Source organism: Drosophila miranda, chromosome XR, assembly GCF_003369915.1.
Source record: "Drosophila miranda strain MSH22 chromosome XR, D.miranda_PacBio2.1, whole genome shotgun sequence".
Lineage (NCBI taxonomy): Eukaryota > Metazoa > Arthropoda > Insecta > Diptera > Drosophilidae > Drosophila > Drosophila miranda.
In genome coordinates, this window is record NC_046674.1 from 4,343,699 (window position 1) to 4,363,590 (window position 19,892).

At 45.7% G+C, this 19,892-nt stretch overlaps 2 protein-coding genes and 1 non-coding gene across 4 annotated transcripts in view; 1 reads left to right on the forward strand and 2 right to left on the reverse strand.

Annotated features, from left to right (window-relative positions):
* Positions 1-16,273, reverse strand: part of LOC108152649 (eukaryotic translation initiation factor 5B) — a 35,981-nt gene extending 19,708 nt beyond the window's left edge. Inside the window, exons 1-5 of the mRNA XM_017282140.2 lie at positions 15,760-16,273; positions 14,429-15,672; positions 12,960-14,367; positions 12,767-12,899; positions 2,680-2,756 (exon numbers count right to left, since the gene is read on the reverse strand). Of these exons, the coding sequence (XP_017137629.1) occupies positions 2,680-2,756; positions 12,767-12,899; positions 12,960-14,367; positions 14,429-15,672; positions 15,760-15,830 (2,933 nt within the window). The 5' untranslated portion in view covers positions 15,831-16,273. The remainder of the gene's footprint in view (positions 1-2,679; positions 2,757-12,766; positions 12,900-12,959; positions 14,368-14,428; positions 15,673-15,759) is intronic.
* Trnae-cuc lies at positions 12,478-12,549 on the reverse strand. Its single transcript has one exon. It is a non-coding gene; the product is annotated as a tRNA-Glu (tRNA).
* Positions 16,274-17,065: 792 nt separating the features above from the next.
* LOC108151888 (probable RNA helicase armi) lies at positions 17,066-19,714 on the forward strand. Of its 2 annotated transcripts, XR_001774767.2 has the most exons (5): positions 17,066-17,472; positions 17,542-17,647; positions 17,962-18,347; positions 18,430-18,813; positions 18,884-19,714. XR_001774767.2 is itself a non-coding variant. In XM_033386790.1 (2 exons), the coding sequence occupies exons 1-2, from the start codon at positions 18,543-18,545 to the stop codon at positions 18,985-18,987; spliced, it is 375 nt and encodes a 124-aa protein (XP_033242681.1). In that variant the 5' UTR covers positions 18,363-18,542; the 3' UTR covers positions 18,988-19,714. The 2 variants fall into 2 exon arrangements, 1 of the variants encoding a protein (XP_033242681.1); XM_033386790.1 differs by lacking the exons at positions 17,066-17,472; positions 17,542-17,647; positions 17,962-18,347 and having other exon boundaries at positions 18,363-18,813.
* Positions 19,715-19,892: the final 178 nt, after the last annotated feature.

Consider the following 19,892-nt stretch of genomic DNA (forward strand, 5'->3'; position numbering starts at 1 on the left):
GGCCATCCGTGGCGCAGCGTGCGCTTTCAATGACAGGAAATGGTTGGCATTTCGAGAATCGTATCGAAACCCTCTTTGGACAGCGGAAGGGTCCAACAGAAGGGGCACTAATGAGGGGCCACTTTTTGGGGTTCTTCGTGTCAGGGAAGGGGAGGGCAGGGGACAGACAGAATAAAAGGCTAATCGATCTATGAATTATGTTCAATTTTGGAGGAGAAACTTAATAAACGAAGCGGCGAATCATGGGAGGAGATCCCTGCCAGAAACAGAAACCCTTTTGCAGAACGGAAACAAATAACCAATAAATGGCTTCATTCGAGAGCTAATTTTATGCATAAAAAGATCACATAAAAAGCATTTTATGGGGGATAAATACGAGCCCTGAATGGGAAGCAGGAGAGTGCGAGAGTGCGAGGGAGAGATATTTACGATCGTAAAATGCAAAATTTGATGGCTAAAAATTCCACACGCGTAAAAGTCATAAATAAAATGAAGAGCACCCACCAAAGAACGAAAGACAAGTGAAGTGTATCTATAAGATATGCGGATACATTTCCTAAAAGCAAATATAATTCAACAGCGCGCCGCACGCATGCGCAGAAAGGGCCCGTTGCCGGAAATGTGCCCCAAACGGAAATGCTGGGCGTACAGATACAAGATACAAATGTATCCACACACACACAAAGTGCTGGTAAACATTTCTATTATGCTGCCTTGGCCATTTTTCGTTTTTCATTCGTTTTTCGCGCATGTGACAGCGTAATTTGAGTGGGCCGTTAATGTATCTGCATCTCGGCAACGCCATCTGTAGTTTGTAAATGTATCTGAGCATCTGTTAGGCCCCGCTTTTGTTGCTGCCAAGCAGAGCACGAAAATAGTTTCAGTTGGCCGGCAAAATGCAATTGGAAACTTGTCAGCCAAGGCGTGAAAGGTGGAGAGAGATAGAGGTTTCAAGAAAGATACAGCTACAGATACAAGAGGGGTGCTCCAAGAGAGATACAGATACAGGAGGGGGCTAACGGGAGAGATACAGATACCGGTGAGATTTCAAGAGCTATATATACAAGAAATGGAGATAAAGGAAGGCTTTTCAGAGTTAAAGATACACCAAGAATTTGAAGGAAATAAAGATATCGCAGCAGGTTCTAAGGACTCAGATACACGCGGGCTTTTCATAGGAGGCCTTTCTAGGAAGATACAGATATAGCAAAAGATACCGATACAGAAGTGAGGGGAGCCAATATACATATAAGTGGCATCTTGGTCTACTATTTGGCACCACTTAACGTCCAGAGACGAGTGCAGCGCGAGACGCTAATGAGACAAAGCTGCCGGCTGGCAAATGTTGTCTAAAGGTTTCGCTCTCTATAATAAATCATGAGCATCGCTTAGCACACTGCAAACTGCCCACTGCCCACTCCTTCTCTCTCTCTCTCTATCTTTTGGTGTAAAGTGCATTTTGTGATTGCCGCTAAATGAATCACTTAACCCGGACCCATCCCATGCACCATACACCATACACCATACACCATACTCCTTTCTTGGCGGCTATATCACAAACACAATCTTCAAAGATCCGCTTATAATCGTGGTGGCTGGTGGCTGATGGCTGGTGGGGGCGCAGAGAGCGGATGGTGTGTGTTAATGAAGTTAAGCGGCAATAAAATTGCATTGTTCATTGTCGTATATCAAAAAGTCGTTTATTCCAGTCGCAGTATCTGCTGTGTCTCTCGCTCCCTCTCTCTCTCTCTCTGGACCTCTTGCTGTTTTTAAGTGTTCGATTATAAGGCGGCATAGTGCCCATACAATGTAGTCGAAAAGGAGGGAGAGGTGTGTGTTGTGTGGTGTGATTGAATGTGTTGTAAATGGCTTAAAGGTGGGGCATGCCTTGGCTCTGGGGAAGGTCTTTGTGGGACACGTTTCAAAGAGGAAGTTCTTGGGGAAAACGTAATAAATAGAGTTGGCATATCAATGGATATAAGATATACAAAATGTACATCGTTTTGCCTGAAAAAACACTGAGTGGCATCCCGTTTTGAAGTTGCCAGATCAATGGATGTTAAAGAGTTGCCAGATAGTCATGGCTTTTACAAAATATAGCTTCTTCTTTTGCTCAAAGATCAATTGGTCATCACATTTCTTCGCTTTTTCCTCATAGAACTAACCGAATCAACATTTACGGACAGAATTTTTGGTTGTTGTTGCGATATGCCTGAATAAAAATGTCAATAAACTGCCCAGAAATAAGTGGAATCGAATTCGAAGGGTCGTCAGACCCCACTTGGCTCTCCTTCCTTTCGATTCATCGCATATTTCCACATGCCATGCCCCATTCATAGAAATAACCCATAGATCAAATCAATTTCCACACATGGCATACAATTTCAATGCACTCGACAGCATTTCTTTTTCTCTTTCTGTTATATTTTTTTTTTTTTTTTTTGGTGAGGAAGTTCAATAAACCCACGCGACGTGAATTCGATAGGGCCAGTTTTTCCTACAACGAGTCCCCACCCCCCTAGGGAGGGCCTGACTGATTTTCCGCATTCAGCGAATTCCAGAGAATTCTGATAGCCATACAAATGTTTTGTGTTGTGTGACACATTGTCAACGAATGGGAAAAGAATGGAATTAGAATCGATATATGGATGGGTCGCTGGGGGGATGGCGTTTACTCACTGTGCTTCGTGCTCCAACATCGTAGAGGCTTTCATCACATCACGTTTGACCACGGGACCAATGCGTATGGCAGAGTACTGGAAAAGATACAGATAATACATATAGTAGACACGAGTTAAGATCTATGTTTAAGAGCTGTACGAAAACAACATTTTTTTTTTTTTGGCCCAAAACCATCTGACCCAAAGAGACGTTTTTTTTTTTGGCTATTTTTAGACACATGGCCATAAAAAAAATAAAAAAAGGAAAATCTAAACTAAACAAGCGGCACGAAAAACTAAAGTGAAACATTTTCTCAAATGGCCCAAAGCGGGCAGACATCTAGAGAGACAGAGACAGACCGAGATACATACACACATACACATGTACTATATGTAATATATGTGTGTGTGTGTAGACATACAGACCTCCACCGAGCAGAGCGACAGGCCATTCGACGAGTTCATTCACATCTCGTCGAAGATGTTCAATTTTTATTTTGTATTTATTTTTGTTGTTCGTCGCCAGATGATTACAAATGATCATTGATAAAAATAACAGCAGAAGCAGCAGCAGCAGCAGCAGCCAGAGATTCTGTCTGACATGAATGAATGAATGAATGAATGGATGGTTGAACGCATGCTTGGCGGATGGTGCCACAGGGCAGGGCTTCAATGAGTGGGGCAAATGGAATTTGCTTTCGATAGCGACTTAATTGCGCCACCGGATATGCACGCGCCACTGATAAGGCGGTCGGTCGGTCGGTCGGTCGGTCGGTCGGTCGACCGGTCCGATGGACTACAGTGCCACAATCCATCCACTTGCCCAAACATTAATTGGAATGTGCAACTCGTTTTTGTCTCTGCATCTCTTGGGCGTGTGCCTTGCATTTAAATGTCAGTTTAACGCGTAAATAAATTACAAATCTGATCCAAATAAGCCTCTAAGAAAGGGGCGTTTCAGTCTGTGGCCAGACTGTCAGCGTTGCCACCTTTTTGAGGGCTCTTTTTGTTAATCATCCTCTTAAATATTGTCTCTATAACTAATCCCATTATTTAAGGTAGAAATAACTTTAAAAGACCCTCTGGGAATGGTTGCTGGACTGTTTTTATGGCAGGGTTGCCACTATATTTATTCCTATTTTTTTTGCTATTTAATTACTTATATTAATCGATGGAACATCGTAGCAGAATATCATTAAAATAAAAGAGTTGTCACTGCTCCTGTTACTGTGCCTCTGCCCGGCAGGGTTGCCACTACTCTTTCTGTGATTGCCTTTGGCCCCGCTGGCCTCATTGCTCTTTTCTCTGTCTCCATCTTACGCTTCGAGTTTCAATTGTAAATTGAATTCAATTACAGCCTAAGCCATTCAGGAAAATTTCATTCATTACCCAGAACCGCTGCTCCACTGCTGTTATAAAAGAAATGTGTGTGTGTGTGTGTGTGTGTGTAACTAACGGAAAAGCAAATAAAAATAAACTAAAAGCGAGTGAGAGAGTGAGCTGAGGTAGGGGGACGGGGATGGGGGGTTGGGGGGTAAAAAGAGTTTTGCAATCAACAAAACAATGAATGAAATCGGAAGTTTATTGTGTTGAATGCACAATTGTGGGGCAACAGCGCGACACAAAAGAGAGGCGGCACAGCAACAAAAATACGCAGTAATTGTAGAGTCGAGAGCCTCGATTTCCTTGTAAAACGGTCAAACGGAAGTGATAGCAAAATGCCCAGCCCCAACCCCTTACGGTGTTGCTTGGGGAGCGACCCAATAGAGAGGAAGAGAGAGTGCCAGAGGCAGGGGGAGGCAATCCACGTGGCACAGCTCCGTAAACAATTTCCAAGCTTCAGATATCGTTTCGCACAAAACAATCAAATCGTGCGCATGACATGGCTGACACGGCAGTGGCAGCATCGCCACCAGCAGAAGCCCCAGAGAAATTCGAGAAAAACTAGAGAGAAGCCAAAGCGGTTCATATATCGTTTCACTACACTCTCAAAGAAGGTGTTTCCACATGTATTTGAGGATGATTGATATGCGTAACTGTAACCAACCGAGGGGCACTGCTGCACATTCTACACCGCCTAGAAGTGTACACCATATTCGGTTTTATCTGCCATTTGATGCAGTTTTGTGGTCGCAGAAAAAGGTAAAAGGTTGCCATCTCCGGCATGGATGCTTTCACTGGCAACCGATGCTGCCGCCGCTGACGTCAAGTCGGATCTACATGCCACTTAATGCTATCGATGGCACCGAAAAGAACCAAAGATTTAAGTACAGGTACAGCCCAGTGACGGGCTATAGCCCGTCAAATGATGCAAATTTTGTTTGATGGAAAACAAGAAAATTAATAGCTCCGCCCGTGTCTCTGTCTGTGTCTGCGGTCGTGTCCGGTTTACGTCACTTTTTCGCTGAGGCGGACAGCTAATTAATGACAGAAGAGAAGAGAGAACCTTTCCTGAGGGGGGGAATGGGGGGGGGAAAAATTACGCTCAAATTCAAGAAAAATGCTGCACGTTCCGTATAAACTTCCGTTTCGGCAAACTACTCGTACATAAATATCTATTTTTTTGGTTGGGTTTTTTCGGATCTGAATCCACGGCAGAGAGAGCACAGAGCACGGAGCACAGAGCAACTTCCTTCAACTGTCGTCGTGTTGGGCATTTGATTTCATTGAAAATGCGGCCGCTACGTGTTTATGAATGAAAATTAAGCAATAAGCTCTTGAGTGTGGACTGTGTGCCAGTCTGCCACTGAGTAGTATCTGTGTTTTTGTAATCGTATCTCTGTGTGTGTGTGTGTGTGTGTGTATGTGTGTGTGTGTGGCAGGAAGAATTGCTTCCGTTGTTGGTTTTGTTTTCGTCTTTCATTTTTACATTCATTCATTTACTCATTCACTTCGGATTCAGGGCCCATCCCGCCTTGGGCTCATTCATTCATTCGTTCATTCATTGTTCTTTTTTTTTCCACTCTTCCTCCTTATTTTCCCTTTATTCTCTCTCTTGGTCTTATGTTGTTGTTGTGCCCTTTTCAGAGGGCATTGCGATTTTGAACAGATGTTTGCCATGCAACGAAGGAAGTACTTCCGATTCTCTTGAGTGTATGCACACATACATATGTACACTTGTATGTATGTATGTATCGATTCTGGATAAAGCGAAATTCTTTCATCATTTTCTATTTAAACAAGTCCCTGAAGACCGGTCTTCTGTTTACAGGCCTTTGACCCATATTTATCGAACATTATCGACTGCTATCGATCATTTATCGAGCCATATTAATAGTTTATTATCATAATCAATAACTAATCGACAATTTATGATAAAAACCCATGAATAACGGACCGTTCTCGAACATCAACGATTATTTATCATCATTATCTATAGCTATCGCTATTTTATTACCATTATCGATCATTTCCAATGATACTCTAAAATCGATCGACCTTTTCGTTGATATCTGCTAAGGGAAATAAATTTGTCGCCTAAGAACTAATGACCTCAAAGCAATACAACATCTTTCTGGGTTTCAGGGTATCCAAAGGTGTGTGTTTCCACAGAACTGATTTTCATTGTTGTTTTTGGCAACTACGTCGCATTAATGAAAACATTGGCATTGTCCGCTTCCTCTTCGGCGTCTTATTTTTTTTGGTTTTTGGTCTCTGTTTCTGGGGTTCTTTCCTCACTTCCTTCCTTTCCCCACATTTCGCTTTAATGCCTCGTCTCTAGTACTACGAAACACGCCAAATGGGAAACATGGGAAGCAGAAAAGCTGAGGCACCGGCGAAAGAGTGCCGCGCGGCAACAAAAACTAAATTCATTCATGAAATTCAGCCGAAACGCAACCGAAAAGCCATGGAAGGGGCCAGAGCTGGGGTAGGGAGCACCCAACAATGGGAATGGACAACAACATTTTGGGGGGAGGGACGGGGGCTCTGAGGCGAGTGGAGGATTCATGAATGAATGTACCGTCACGCTCTGCTCGATTCACTCCAGTGTTTTTATGCTTTCAATATTTCTCAAGATGTTTGCCTACGATTCTTACTGGTTTTTTTTGCTCGTTCTCTGCTCAACAATTGCGTAGGAAAACTGACCGATATGGCTAATTATTTCAAGCACTGCTTGGTGCTGCTTCTTCAATGTTTTTGGGGCGAGTAGTGGGCGAGGCGAGGCGAGGCGAGTTTAGCATGCCACAACTGAGCGGCAACTCAAACAGAGACGCGACACATCAAGTCGCTGAGCATGACGAGAGCTCTGTTTGCGAAACTTTCTGTTGTTTGCTTTTAATTAAAATGCATGTGGGAATCAAATTACGTCGTCGTGTCTATGTATGTGGCCTGCCACCTGCCCACCACGTAGCCCACCTACCAAAAAAAAACCCGCACTCGCACTGCGAGAATGTGGCACACAATTATGGCAGCCACAGCCACAGCCACAGCAGCAGCACAATGAATGCCATGCCTGCTCCATGGAAATAGTTGATGGCTACATAATTACATTTTCGCCCAAATGCAGCAGCACTAGCACTAGCACTAGCATCTGGTTGCATGCCCCACTCTCAGGCGGCAGGTCGAAAGGTTGCAAAGCGATGGAGAGGCATCAGGCAGAAGACTAGCCACTTTTGAAGTCTAGCAACCTTTCGAGTGCTCAATTTGTTCATTCATAAGAAAAGTAGAAAAAAGCAACAAAAAACAGAGAAAGAAGTAAGAAAGGTACAGGTTGGATTTCGACTAGGGAATACCCAGTAGTCTACTAGATTCTTTCGGGGATAATTATCCGAACCAGAGGATATGCTGTAGATAATTAGAGAGCCCGCCCAATCATAAAAATTGCTGTTCCATTCCATATTCTGGCTTTAAAATGAGATAATAGATGGATATATCTATTATGTACTCAAAAAATTCTAAGATTTATGGATAACCACTGATTAGGTTCGATTCCTTCTGATCAAGCATGCCCTGCATGCTCTTGCCCCAAGACTTTCCACGAGGTACATTAAGAGTTGCGGAAGAAAGTGCAGGTACAATTTCAGTGCATGTGTGGATGGATGTTGCATTGCAAAATGTATGAATGAACATGAACCCATGCCGCCACGTTGCGGGTGTACGAACGACAAATGCAGGCACAGCAACAGCAACAGCCACAGCCACAGCCACAGAAAACTGCAATTGCAATTGCAATTGCAACTGCAGTTGTTGTATAAGCAAAAAAAAAAAAAGGTGAAGAGGCGGAGGGGCGGAGGGGCGAAAGTGGGGCGGAGTGGCATCATTCGAGTGAGTGAGAGGTGCACCAACTCTTTTTTATGAATGGCAAGGCACAACTGCAACAACTGCAACAACAGCCATCAGGTTGTGGCAGCAACCACCGCTATATTTGGTCGTTGACGGCTACGAGGTGCAAATGTTAATGAAGCCAACGCAACAGCAATAGCGACGGCAAAAGAAATTGCAGGCCAAATGAATAACGGGGTTTGAAAATGTGGGTAGAAGAGAGGGTCAGGGGGGGGGGGGGGGGGTCGACACCGCGAGTAGCAGGCTCATTCATGCTGTCTTTTGGTTTGGTTTTTTCCGGCAGGCGATCATAAAAATGTGCAACCAACGGACCATAAATCTAGCGAAAACATTTTCCATGACGTAACGCCCGTGGAATGCATGTAGCTGTCAGGCGGCATGCAAACAAATCGATAGACAAATCGTATGTTTTATCGGTATGCAAGTCTTCACAGCAGAGCCAGAGAAGGGTAGGAAGTGGCTTCGGAATCTCCCTTCGGAAAGAGCAGAACGCGTGGAGGGAAGTGCTTCTACCAGATGGTACTGTGGAAGGTGGGTGGGTCTCCATGGGAGAACATCCTCAATGCTGCCCAAAACGTTGTACGCTTCATGCTTGATTGAGTCTTACGCCTCATCTCATTCCAGCTCTCGTCGTACATCGTTTCATTGAGTATTTTGTTGCGTTCAATTAATTGTCAATAAACCCAGCAACAAGAAACCCGAAAAGAGAAAAAAAACATTCGACAATAAATTGTATGGAAAACAAATCAATTACAAAATTGTGTTGGCAGCTCTTTCGCTCTCCTTTTAATTGCGTCCCACATTTTGAGCGGCTTTTATGGAAGTTATTGCCGCTAGCTGTTGTTGTTGTTTTGTTGTTTCATTCATTCACTCATTCATTCATTCATTCATTTGGTAGACAGCAACACAAACAGAAAGATAGACATATGCTCGTACAATAATTCATTTCATTGATCAAATAAACATTTTGCTACACATTTCGATAAATTAAACACGAAAACAGCCTCCATGCCCCTGACAGCGGCAGGGCGTAACTGTGGGGCAGAAGGAGAACTGATCGATGCTGCGTTTTTCATTCATAAAAATTGATTGCACTTGTTGTGGGGGCCATGTGGTGCGGCAAACTACTGTTCATCCGCCGCCGATATTTCGGTATTTGTTGTACAAGAGATAAATTCATTTCATTTTGAGGGCAGTACAGGGTAGGGTAGGGCAGGGCAGGGCAGGGCAGGGCAGGGCAGAGCAGAGCAGTGCAGGGCAGGGCCCTTCCTCCCATTATTTCCTAACTCTATTCCTATTCCTAACTTTATTTGTTCTTAGCAACAATCAGCACTTTCGGATGAGCGGAATATTTAATATCTGCGTTTTAATGAGTGCTCCGGGGCAACTCCATTGCACCACAGATCATGCGTATGAATGTGAATACGAATACGAATGTCAATTAAATGCAGGAGGATTGCATCCCCAAAATGGAATGACGGCGGCAACCTGCGACGTGTCAGAAATTAATGGGCTATACAAAAACATTTGTGTTGTGTGTGTTTGTGTGTGTCGGTGTCTGCCCAACCACTCAAATGACAATTTCCGGCCGTCAGTTTTGGGCAGTGCCAATAAATTGGCAGCCCTGCTCGTATTTCAACAGCCACGCAGCAGCAGCCACAGCCACAGCAGCAGCAGCAGAGTAGCGACAAACAAATGACAAGAGAGAGAAAAAAAAAAAATGAAAAAAAATACCAAAATCAGTGTATGGCGACCATGTGGGTGCCCCCCTAGAAAAATGACTCTAGGCAGAGCGATAACTATAAAATTTTATGGCATTTTACATAGCATTAGCCGATCCAAAAAAAGAGTCTGCTGTGTGTGTGTGAATGTTGTTAGCCAGTTACTAAATTTGGCTTAAATGAAGGCGAAACTTGTTACGTAGCCGGCCGGTGGTCGGCCCACATGGTCAGGCATCGCAATCAGGCATCAAGGCATCAGAGACTCAAATCATGAATGAATAGCCACCAGTCAACAGAGCAGTCTGTTCGTTTTGTCAGTCAGCCAGCCAGCCAGCCAGCCAGCCAGTCAGTCAATCAGTCAGTCAGTCTGTCGCTCAGTCACATGACCATAATTGATTTTCGAAATGAGCGCAGTTAACATGACGGCGACAAATTTTCGCATCTAAAATGTGACAAAAAGAGCAAAAAGCCCAAAGACCGAAAAAAAAACGACACACAAAAAGTGGAACCATATGGACAACATGTGCAGGCTACTGCAAAAATTGTTAATTCATTCATTGGGAGTCCAAGTCAAGTCCAAGAAAACCAAAACCAAAAAAAAAAGCTAACGAAAACCGAATCTAATGGTCTCGAGTCTCAGAGAAAAAAGTGGAAATTTCAGTGGGATGCAAAGACAAAAGGAGGCTCCAAAAGAATATAGAAACAGGAGTGGAATAAGAGCTTAAAAGGGTTTATAGGGCTGCCTAGTCATAGCGCCCTCTAAGGGCTTGAACCGTCCCTGGGGCTGGTGACTGGGACTGGGGCTCATCATTCAACAGTGTCTCGTCTCCATTCATTCATTCATTTAGTTCACAACCACGCGCTCTGTAACTGCATTTGGTAGCTAATTTGCATAGTTTTTCAGCTCTGTGGTGTGCTTTGGATATTGCGTTGGCGTTACGAATCGAGGAACGGAACCCTAAGGCCTGGCCTGGGAAAGTGTTGCGGCTACACGGCACAAGATGATCACCACCATGATGACACTCTCTGTTGTGGGAAACCTTATAGCAATTGTGGGCTGCTGACGCTAATGAGCTTGTAGTGTCAGCAAAAAACACACACACACTAAAAAGAAACATTTACAATATTAACGAAAGAAGAGCGAATGAGTATCAGTAGTATCGCAGGGGAAGGGGAAGCATTGGAATAGGAAAAGTGCTGCCAAGGCATGAAGGAACGAACGGATCCAACGCCAGCTCAAATGTCAGACTTTTGGTATCAAAAATGTAGTATATACTGGTATATATATACTGGTATATCCACGCTTCCGTTGCAACATTTCCGCAGCTGAGGCAAGCGAAAATGAAATTAAAATTAAATAAAATACATTCTGATTATCTAAGGGAAGGAAATTCGATTAATTTCATTCATTTAAGGCGTGTGAAATTGATTAAAGAATTTGCTAGAAAATAAATATTTGCTAAATTGGAATTTGAGTTGTCATATCCGTTCGTTCGGGTTTTGGGTTCGCCTCGCGTTTGCTCTGCCGCAGAAATATAGACAGATATAAAGAGATACATACATACATATGTATGTATGTATATGTATGTGCGTATCTATATGGTATATAGAGCGCTTAGTATTTTTAGTTGGGTGTTCAATCTTCTCGAGACTGGGGGGCAGACAGCGAATGAAATGGTTACGAGCGAATTGCCAGGAGTTGGGGGACGGGACTCTGCCTGCCTGCCGGCTATTTCGGAGGGAGTGGAGTGGAGTGGATACAGTGCGTCGTCTTCTGTTGGCTATGCGCCCGCCATTTGGCTGCCTCTGGCATGAATCATCATCATCAACCATGAGGAGAGCACCAGCAGAAGACATGGCCTGGTCGGGTTTTTTTTTGTGCAAACAACATATTTTTGTTGCAATTTTTGCATTTACAAAAATACGCATTTTATGTTTACGGCATAGTCTGCCCGAAAAAAAAAAAAAAAAAAAAAAAAAAACAAAATGCAGACGACGAGACAGTAGCAGCATTTCTCCTCTCGTTTCCTGCCCACCGCCACGTCTCACGCACTCATAATTCTCATCAAAAATAGTTTTCGGCCAGCGAGAATTTACAACTTTGTCGCGTCCCGTACCCGTTTACCGTACTCAATTTGCAAGAAATCGAAAAGTAGCCAAGAAAATTGCAAATTTTCCATACTGCGTACTATTTTTTTATTTTTTTTTTTTTGTTGTTGTTTCAAGAGGGAGATTTTTGTTTATCGTCTCGACTATACGAGCTGTTAGAAATATTTCGCCTTGGTGGTGGGCAAAAATAATGTGTACATAAATTGCAGAGCCTCAGAGCTCTCACCTCTCCACCCATTAAAAGGTTATCTCCCCCTCAATGGGTTCTCTTCGACGAGAGTACGCTTTGAGAATTTTCTTTGGCTAATTGTCTAAACAAACAGTGCGAAATTATGTTAGCGATTCGTCTGCGGTGGATTTTTGTTCCTCTGTACTCTTGTGTATTATTAATTTGGTAATTGCTGCATGGGGTGCACGTGTTATCATTATTGGGGCGTGGGTGTGATAATAAAGGAATACTACCAGGCTTCTCGTGGGTTCAAGGCCATCTTTAAATGGGTTAAACGAAAGGAATTTTAAAACAATTCCATTGAAAAAATCAAACAAGTACGATCTGTACAGTACTAGCAGCACTATATACTACAAATATTAAAGGTAGGAAATATTTAGGGCAAACCAATGATAAATATAGGTTTTGGGTGAAATGCATTTAAAAAATATATAAAAAAGAAGGAAAAACTGAAAAAAAGTAGAATCACGATTCTTTCCCATACCGGGAATTGAACCCGGGCCTCCCGGGTGAGAGCCGGGTATCCTAACCACTAGACAATATGGGATGGATGACTGGACTTAACATTCACTCCACTCGAGGCCCGAGCGCACCCAACAGACACACCAAAGCAGAGGAAAACCCAGTCAACTAAGCTGTTAGCCACGCGCCGGTCTCTCAGTGCAATAGCCTAGGGGAAGCATATCCCGCTCGCAAGACAGGACACCTTGAGTTCGAATTCCATCACGGAACTTATTTTTTCTCTTTTTTTTTTTTTTGCTTACCGGAATTTTCGATGTGCGCAGGAACTCAAGCAAAGCCTCCAGGGAGCCCAGGGTGGAGGCCTGTACATAGACACCGGATGGGGCCAGTTTGATGTGACTCAAGGCACTCTTAAGCTCGCGGGCCACTTCCTCCCTGAAAAAGAAGAGAGGCGTTAATATCGATATTCTAGAGCAGAGAAGAGTTCCAACTCACTTGCAGATTTCCACCTCATCGGGTTTGTGGGCAATTAACAAATTGATGCCGGCAATGGCCTTCTCCAGATCCTTGGCGGCAATCTTCACGCCCTGGGCTGCCTTAACCTCCTTGTGCTCCACATAGGCATTCTTTACGCGCAGCTCTCGCATGGGCTCGGGCATGAGCAGGGAACGGATCTGGGTGACAATGGGGCCGTCTGTGCCGGCCAAGACCATGGTCTGGCCCTCGCGCAGCTTGCCATTAATGAGGATGGCATCGATGGTGGTGCCCAGACCAGGCAGGGCCTTCACCTCGAGAACTGTGGCCTGCAGCTCCTCGGAGTACATGAGCCGTTTGGTCAGCATATTCTGGCAGTAGTCGGTGATCATGAATAGGAGATTGCCCATGCCCTCGCCGGTGATGGCACTGGTGGGCACCAAAGAGATATATGTCTTGGGATCGGTGTTCTCGTAGTAGAGGGCCGCATTTAGGCCCTGTTCGGCAAACTGCAGTATGACTTCCTTGGTGCGCTGCTGGAATTCCAGCTGCGTGTTGCTCTGCTGCTCCTTGATAACATCGCGCACATCTCGCCGGGCCAGCACCTGCCAGTCGTACAGCCGATCGACCTTATTCAAAGCCACAATAAAGGGGCATCTCTTCTTCTTTAGCAGCTGTATGGACTCGAGTGTTTGCGGCTCCAGGCCGTGCATAATGTCCACCACCAGAATGGCGATATCACAGAGAGAGGAGCCGCGATTGCGCAGATTACTGAAGGACTCGTGGCCGGGTGTGTCGATGATGAGGAGACCGGGCAGACGATGCTCAAAGCCTACGGCGCTCTTCACGTACTTTGTCTGCTCCTTGATGGCATCAATGGGCACATTGGTTGCTCCAATCTGCTGCGTGATGCCACCAGCCTCCGAGTCCTGCACATTGGTGCGCCGCAGCTTGTCCAGAATCTTGGTTTTGCCCGTATCGACATGGCCCAGGACGCAGACAACGCCCGCACGCAGCTCATCCGTGGTGCGTTTCTTCTCAGCCTCCGACTGACGCTTGATGATTCTCGCCTCGGCGCGCAGTCGTCGAGATTCGGGATCGTTGGCGAGGGTCTCCTCCTTCTCATCGGACTCGTCGCTCTCATCATCGGAATCGTCGCTGTCATCATCATCGCCGCTGTCATCATCATCGGTGTCCTCATCCTCGTCGGCCTTGCCATTGTTTGTGGTTTGAGAGGACTCCTCATCGGGTTCCGGCTCCGCCTCGCTGTCGGTGGCATCCCAGCTCTCCTTGACCACCTCCTCCTTGGGTGTTTCGGCGGCTGTGGCGGCCGCGGCAGCTGCAGCGGCTTCCTCGGCCGCAGCCTTGGCCTCCTCCTCCTCGGCCGTTCCCTTGGGTCCCTTCTTCTTGTTGGGCCGAATGCGAGTACCTGGAAAAGGGGTTCAATAAAGATTGAGTAAGGAATCGCTGGACAGCGGAACTCCATTTACCTGGCCTTGGTGCTCTCCTGTCGTTGGGATCGGGTATTTCGAGACCCTGAGCCTTGAGCGAATCCAGCAGAGCCTGCGCCCTGGCTCTATCCTCCTTCTGCTTCTTGGTCAAGAGCTTGCCCTCGGCCTTTAGCCGGGCCTTGCGCTCCGCCTCGCGCTGCTTCTTTTTCTCCTTCTTTTCGGCCTCCAGACGCACTGCCTCTAGTCGGGCTTCTTCGCGCTCATCTGCAAGTCGATTGCGCTCCTCCTCGAGTCTCTCCAGGCGCTCTTCCTCCTCCTTGCGCTTCTTCAACTGCTCCTGCATGGCCGCCACCATGGCAGCCGACATGCCCTTCTTTTTGCCATCCTTCTTCTCTTCCTCGGCCTCAGATTTCTTGTCCTTCTTTCCCTTCTTCTTGTTCTTGCCGCCTTTGGCGGTGGCATCCTCTGCAGGGTCTTCGCCATCGGCCTCTGGCTTGTCCTCCTCGGTGGGCTCTGGTTCAGGCTCGGTGACCTCTGGCGGAGGCTTCTCCGCTGGCTTCTGTTTGGGCTCGAGTGCTGCTCTCTGCTTGGCCTGGGCCGCCTCGCGTTTCTGGCGCTCCTTCTTCTCCTTTTTCTTTTGGGCAGCTGTTTTCATGGTGCTGCCGCCATCATCATCATCATCTCCGTCGGCGGCCTCATCGCCGGCATCATTTTCCGCTGGAACGCCGGCTCCAGCTGACTTCTTGTTCTTTTTCTTCTTGGAGAACTCATCGGCTAGCTCTTCGGGGGTGACAACAGCCGGTGCCGGTGCCTCGCCGGCATATTCCGCCTGCAGATCGGCCAAGACCTTGTCCAGATCTTCTTCATCATCATCTTTTCCCTTTCGCTTGGCCTTCTTGCTCTTCTTATCGTTCTTCTTCTGGGCCTTTACTGCCTCCGGCTCTTCCTCGTCGTCGTCGGGAGCGCTCTGCACGGCAGGCGCATCATCGTCGTCGTCGTCCATCAGCAGTTCGAAGGCCGACTTTTTGCCTTGGGGTGACGCCTCCTCATCGGAGTCGATGTCAGCCTTTGACTTCTTGCCCTTGCCCTTGACATTAAGCTTCTTGACGGCTTTGGTCAATGCCTGGACTGCCGCAGCGTCGCTATCCTCGTTGTCAGACACCTTCTTGTTCTTCTTTTTGCCCTTCTGCTGCGGTGCCTGCTGCTGCTGCTGGTTCTTCTTGTTGTTGGCGCTCACCTTGTCGCTGTCCACATCGGAGTCCATGGGATTGCTTTGGCTTTCGCTGTGTGATTGAAATGCGGATGGGATGCAAATTTGCAATTGTTTTAGAAAGTTGCCAACACGGCATTCACAACGCTACTCTACTTACATTTCATCGGCCGAGGAACCGCCTTCGACCGTCGCCAATATCTCTTTCTTGCCCTTTTTAGCTTTAACCATCTTTCCTGGCGTAGTCGCAACACGCTCCTCCTCTGGACACCCACAAAATGCCGAAAGTTATTCACTGCTGAAAATTCCGCACACGCGACGCGATGGCAGCAAAGACGCTGGTGCTGGTGCTTGGGCTTTTCCTCCGCAACGTCGGGCAGAACAATGGGGGCTGCTGCTTCTGTTGCTATTGGCGCTTCCGCTGTCGACGGCACCTTGACTTTTCTGTGTTCGCGCAACAATTTGGCTATTGAGCAATTTGGCAAACTGAATGCCAATTTTCGCAAATTTTTCGGAGAAAATGCACACAAACACTACGATTTGTTGCAGCTGATGTTGAGGTTATGTGCATCATATGTTGTTGTTATTCGGGGCAGAGTTGCCGCCAGGGTTTCTTTTTCGTGCGATATTTCGACTGGTACCAGCTGCTGCGGTATCGATATTGCTGCGTTAAACTAGTATTTTTAACAATGTAGTAAATATGTAGAAATAAATATATTAATAATATTTTAGGATTACTGGACTTTTGATTCGATGTAAAAAGTCATCTGAAATTTTGCTATTTTGGCCAAACACACTGTGCGATATATTTCATTTTTCATCGATATTTCTACCGATTCAGTTTAAATTAAAAAAAGTATTTACTAGTCTTAACGGATCCTTAACGATTTCCTTAACAACTTTAATACACTGCGCTTCATCACGAATAGAATCATATCTTTTCTATTCGTGATGAAGCGCAGCGCTTTGCGACCAATTGTAGCAATAAGTCATCAGGAAGAGAATCCTTGAAATCCCATTGCCCTGGTCCTAAGTGGCTGGCCCATGATGATGAAGAGTTCAAGAAAGAAGCTATAGCTGGTATTGGAAAAAAGAAAATTGATTATACCTACGGATGACCCGTTTTTGGGGCGGTAACATTGAAAATCAAATCAGCTTGGAAAACAGAATTTGAATTTTAGTTTCATGAATGATGGTATAAATATGCCCAAATTCATTACGGATACCTGTTGACCAGCATTTTCGGCGGCCTAACTCAAGTTTGCCATTCAGTTTTAATAAAGGGGGTTTAAGTGTGCTAAGTTCGTATTTCTATGGGTATATTTTGAAAATGAGACGGTATATTTTGGTATACTTAGACGGTATATAAAAAGGGTATGGACAACACACAAAAACAGCCAAGACAAATTGCAAAGTTCGTACGAACGTCACCTCGCGAGTGAGGAAAATATACCTTGAAGACAAAATCGGCAAGATATATTGGGCAAGTGGCGTGGATTTCTCCTTGTCTGCGTTGTCTGAACAACAAAAATTCTGCCGAATTCAAGTTTTCTGTTCCTCCTCGTTCGACATTTTCTCACTCTGCCATTTTCTTTTTTCACCGGATATTTTTGGGTTATTCTAGGATCTTTTCTGTTCGGGTTTTTTTATAAAGAGTTTCGAGTTTTTTTTTCGCTTTTTCTTCGCATTGCAGGGCCAGCAGGTGTTAAGTGTTTGCGGCTCAAATTTCGAGCGGGTAATCTTTCTAAACTTTACAGCTTAATTTGATACTTTTTTGCCACAATCTCGCAGACTTGTTATTTTGGAACATTCTAGATTCAGAGTCTGGGTTTCGAGTGATTTTGCTTTTCGCACGCATTTCGTTGCCGGCACTGTAAGTGTTTGTAAATTTTGGGGTCGGCTCGAATTTCGCGCGGCTTATTGTGTTTTCTTATCTTCATAGCTTGATATTTGCGGAGAAGGCTTTGCAGAATTTGTCCAAAGAGGCGACCGGCATTATAATCAAAGAAGAGGCATCGACGAGCGGCACTGCACAGGTGCCCATAGACGTGAGTTGTTGGTATTTCTCAGCGTAAGAGAGAGGGAGATAGAAGAAAAAACGAACGGTAGAAGAAAAGGGTACATTGTGACGCGTTTCCAGATAAGAGTCGCCATGCACGGACATAGCGACTAAAAAGTAGGGGGGAAAAAGAAAGAATCTTATCAAATAAAAAACAAACTGTAACAATTAACAAATACAAATTATAATACGAAAGTATGCGAGATCCAAGCGAAAAAGTTACCCTCTGCTTATATTAGAAATGGTCCAAATGTTTATTCACCGACATTTTTTAAAATTCTTTTTGTCTGTTTCGTATTCTAGGCAAAGAAACCGGAGAATCAGTCGGAAAAGGCAGAGTCGCAGCTTGCGGGTGGAAGCGGGTCGCAGGCAGAGTCCAGCGACAGCCATTTGCAGCCTCTGAAAAGACATAATGCACAACATTATAAAAAGCAATCTAGACATGGACAACAGCAAGGGGAAAGAGCCTGACGATAAGTCCTGCTTTAGCCGGCAGGGCGTCATCACCTCTCTGCACAACAACGGTGGTACCATCGATATGTACATCACCTCCGACGGGCAGGCTTCCAAACATATATCAGCTGCCTATCAGCTAGACGTGGGTCGACGTGGTCGATTATTTGGGATACAAGAAGGGGGAAAAGGACTCCCTGAAGCAGAACTGGGGAGAACCAGTCGCCGAATCAACGGTATGACTCGACCGATCCAATCCATCCCCAAAGCAACAAATATATCATACCAAATATAGAAGTCCCATTCATCCACTTTCAGATGCTTCGGGATATGGAGGAATTAAAGCTTAAAGACTCATCGAGCGCCAGAAGTCCACCATCGAACTGTTAACCAGCTCAGGCCGTCAAAAGTTTGAACTGGAAAACGTGCAGATGACATTTGTGCCAAAGAAGGGCGACTGGGTGACACTTAAATGCGCTGTCCAGCTGGACGATGGCTATGTGGACAAGCAGGGGGAAATTCTCGAGTTGCTGAAGGTGTTTCCAGCACGCATCCTCTCGAACCAAAAGCTCGAGGTTGACCGCTGTTTCCCAGAGTTCGTTGATCTTGGCAACTATGCCTATTTGCTGCGGGAGACTTTCCCTACTGGTACAGATCTTCACACTGGCGAACGTCCTGGCGGATCTCATCGAATGTGCTTACGTAAGTTGAATATGATGGGATGAATGGGAACATTAAATATAAATTTTTGCAATAATCCTTACTCCTTCAGTCGAAATTCACGCATCGCGCCATCAAAGTGACCCCGCATCAAGAAAGAGAAGACCTATTGCGCCGCTCGGGCGGTCACCATCACTGGCGCAAACCGCTTTATAACCACCGAGGTGTATGAGAAGCGTAAGATCAACCTCCAAGTACAAAAAAATACGAATCGCAATTTGGAGCTTTTGAAAGTCCAGCTACAGAATGGGGCCTAGTCATATATGAGTGTGATCGAGCCAATTGCCAAGACCAGTATTACTGTTGACGATAGCCTTTTGGTGATCCTTGAGGTGGAGTTCCGCTGCATCGGCGAATGGGCGGAGAAATATACCCTGCACTTCGATAATTTTAAGGTGGAGCGCATTTTCAAGATCATTGCCTGCAAAACACAGAAGCAGGCCGACGAGGCGAGCATCATCTGGTTGCGACCGAATGTTTGGTGATGCATTGGCGGCTTTGAAGTTCCAGAGATTCTGCGCAATGTCTACCTGAGAGAATCCCAGGTCGATGACCTAGAGAGATTGTATCCGTGCTCGAAAGAGGCCCTGTGCATGGCCAACTATGTGCAGCGCTTCTGTTTCTTCTTGCATCTGGAGGAAATGGAAGTGCTCATTAGGATTCGAAGATTTGACAGACACAGGGCTCACATGAAAAGGGAAGGGGAGTACCTATCCCTCAAAATCGAGTAGGGAAGGGGAGCACCTCTCCCATGGGCGATCAGTTCAGAAGCGAGCCGTCTTTAATATCCTGCGGGGCGAGGCCAAGAACCTGCCGTACGTGATCTTCGGTCCGCCCGGACCCGGCCAGACCGTCACCCTGGTGGAGGCGGTGCTGCAGATGGTACAAAATCGCATCTTGGTGGCTGCAACCTCGAACATTGTCGCGGATCTCATTAGCAAGCTAATCATTGCCATCAAAGCGCTGACCACTGGCGAATTCATTCGAATCGTCCGGCAAAGTCTGATTAAGGAAGAACTCATTCCACCCGAGCTTATGCCCCACTGTGCCACCTTGGACAT

Excerpts from the sequence above, each read along its gene's own strand:
- LOC108151888 (XM_033386790.1), top strand. The coding sequence starts at position 18,543 with ATGACATTTGTGCCAAAGAAGGGCGACTGGGTGACACTTAAATGCGCT. Across the intron at positions 18,814-18,883 it reads ATCTCATCGAATGTGCTTAC|TCGAAATTCACGCATCGCGC; the intron begins GTAAGTTGAATA and ends TTACTCCTTCAG.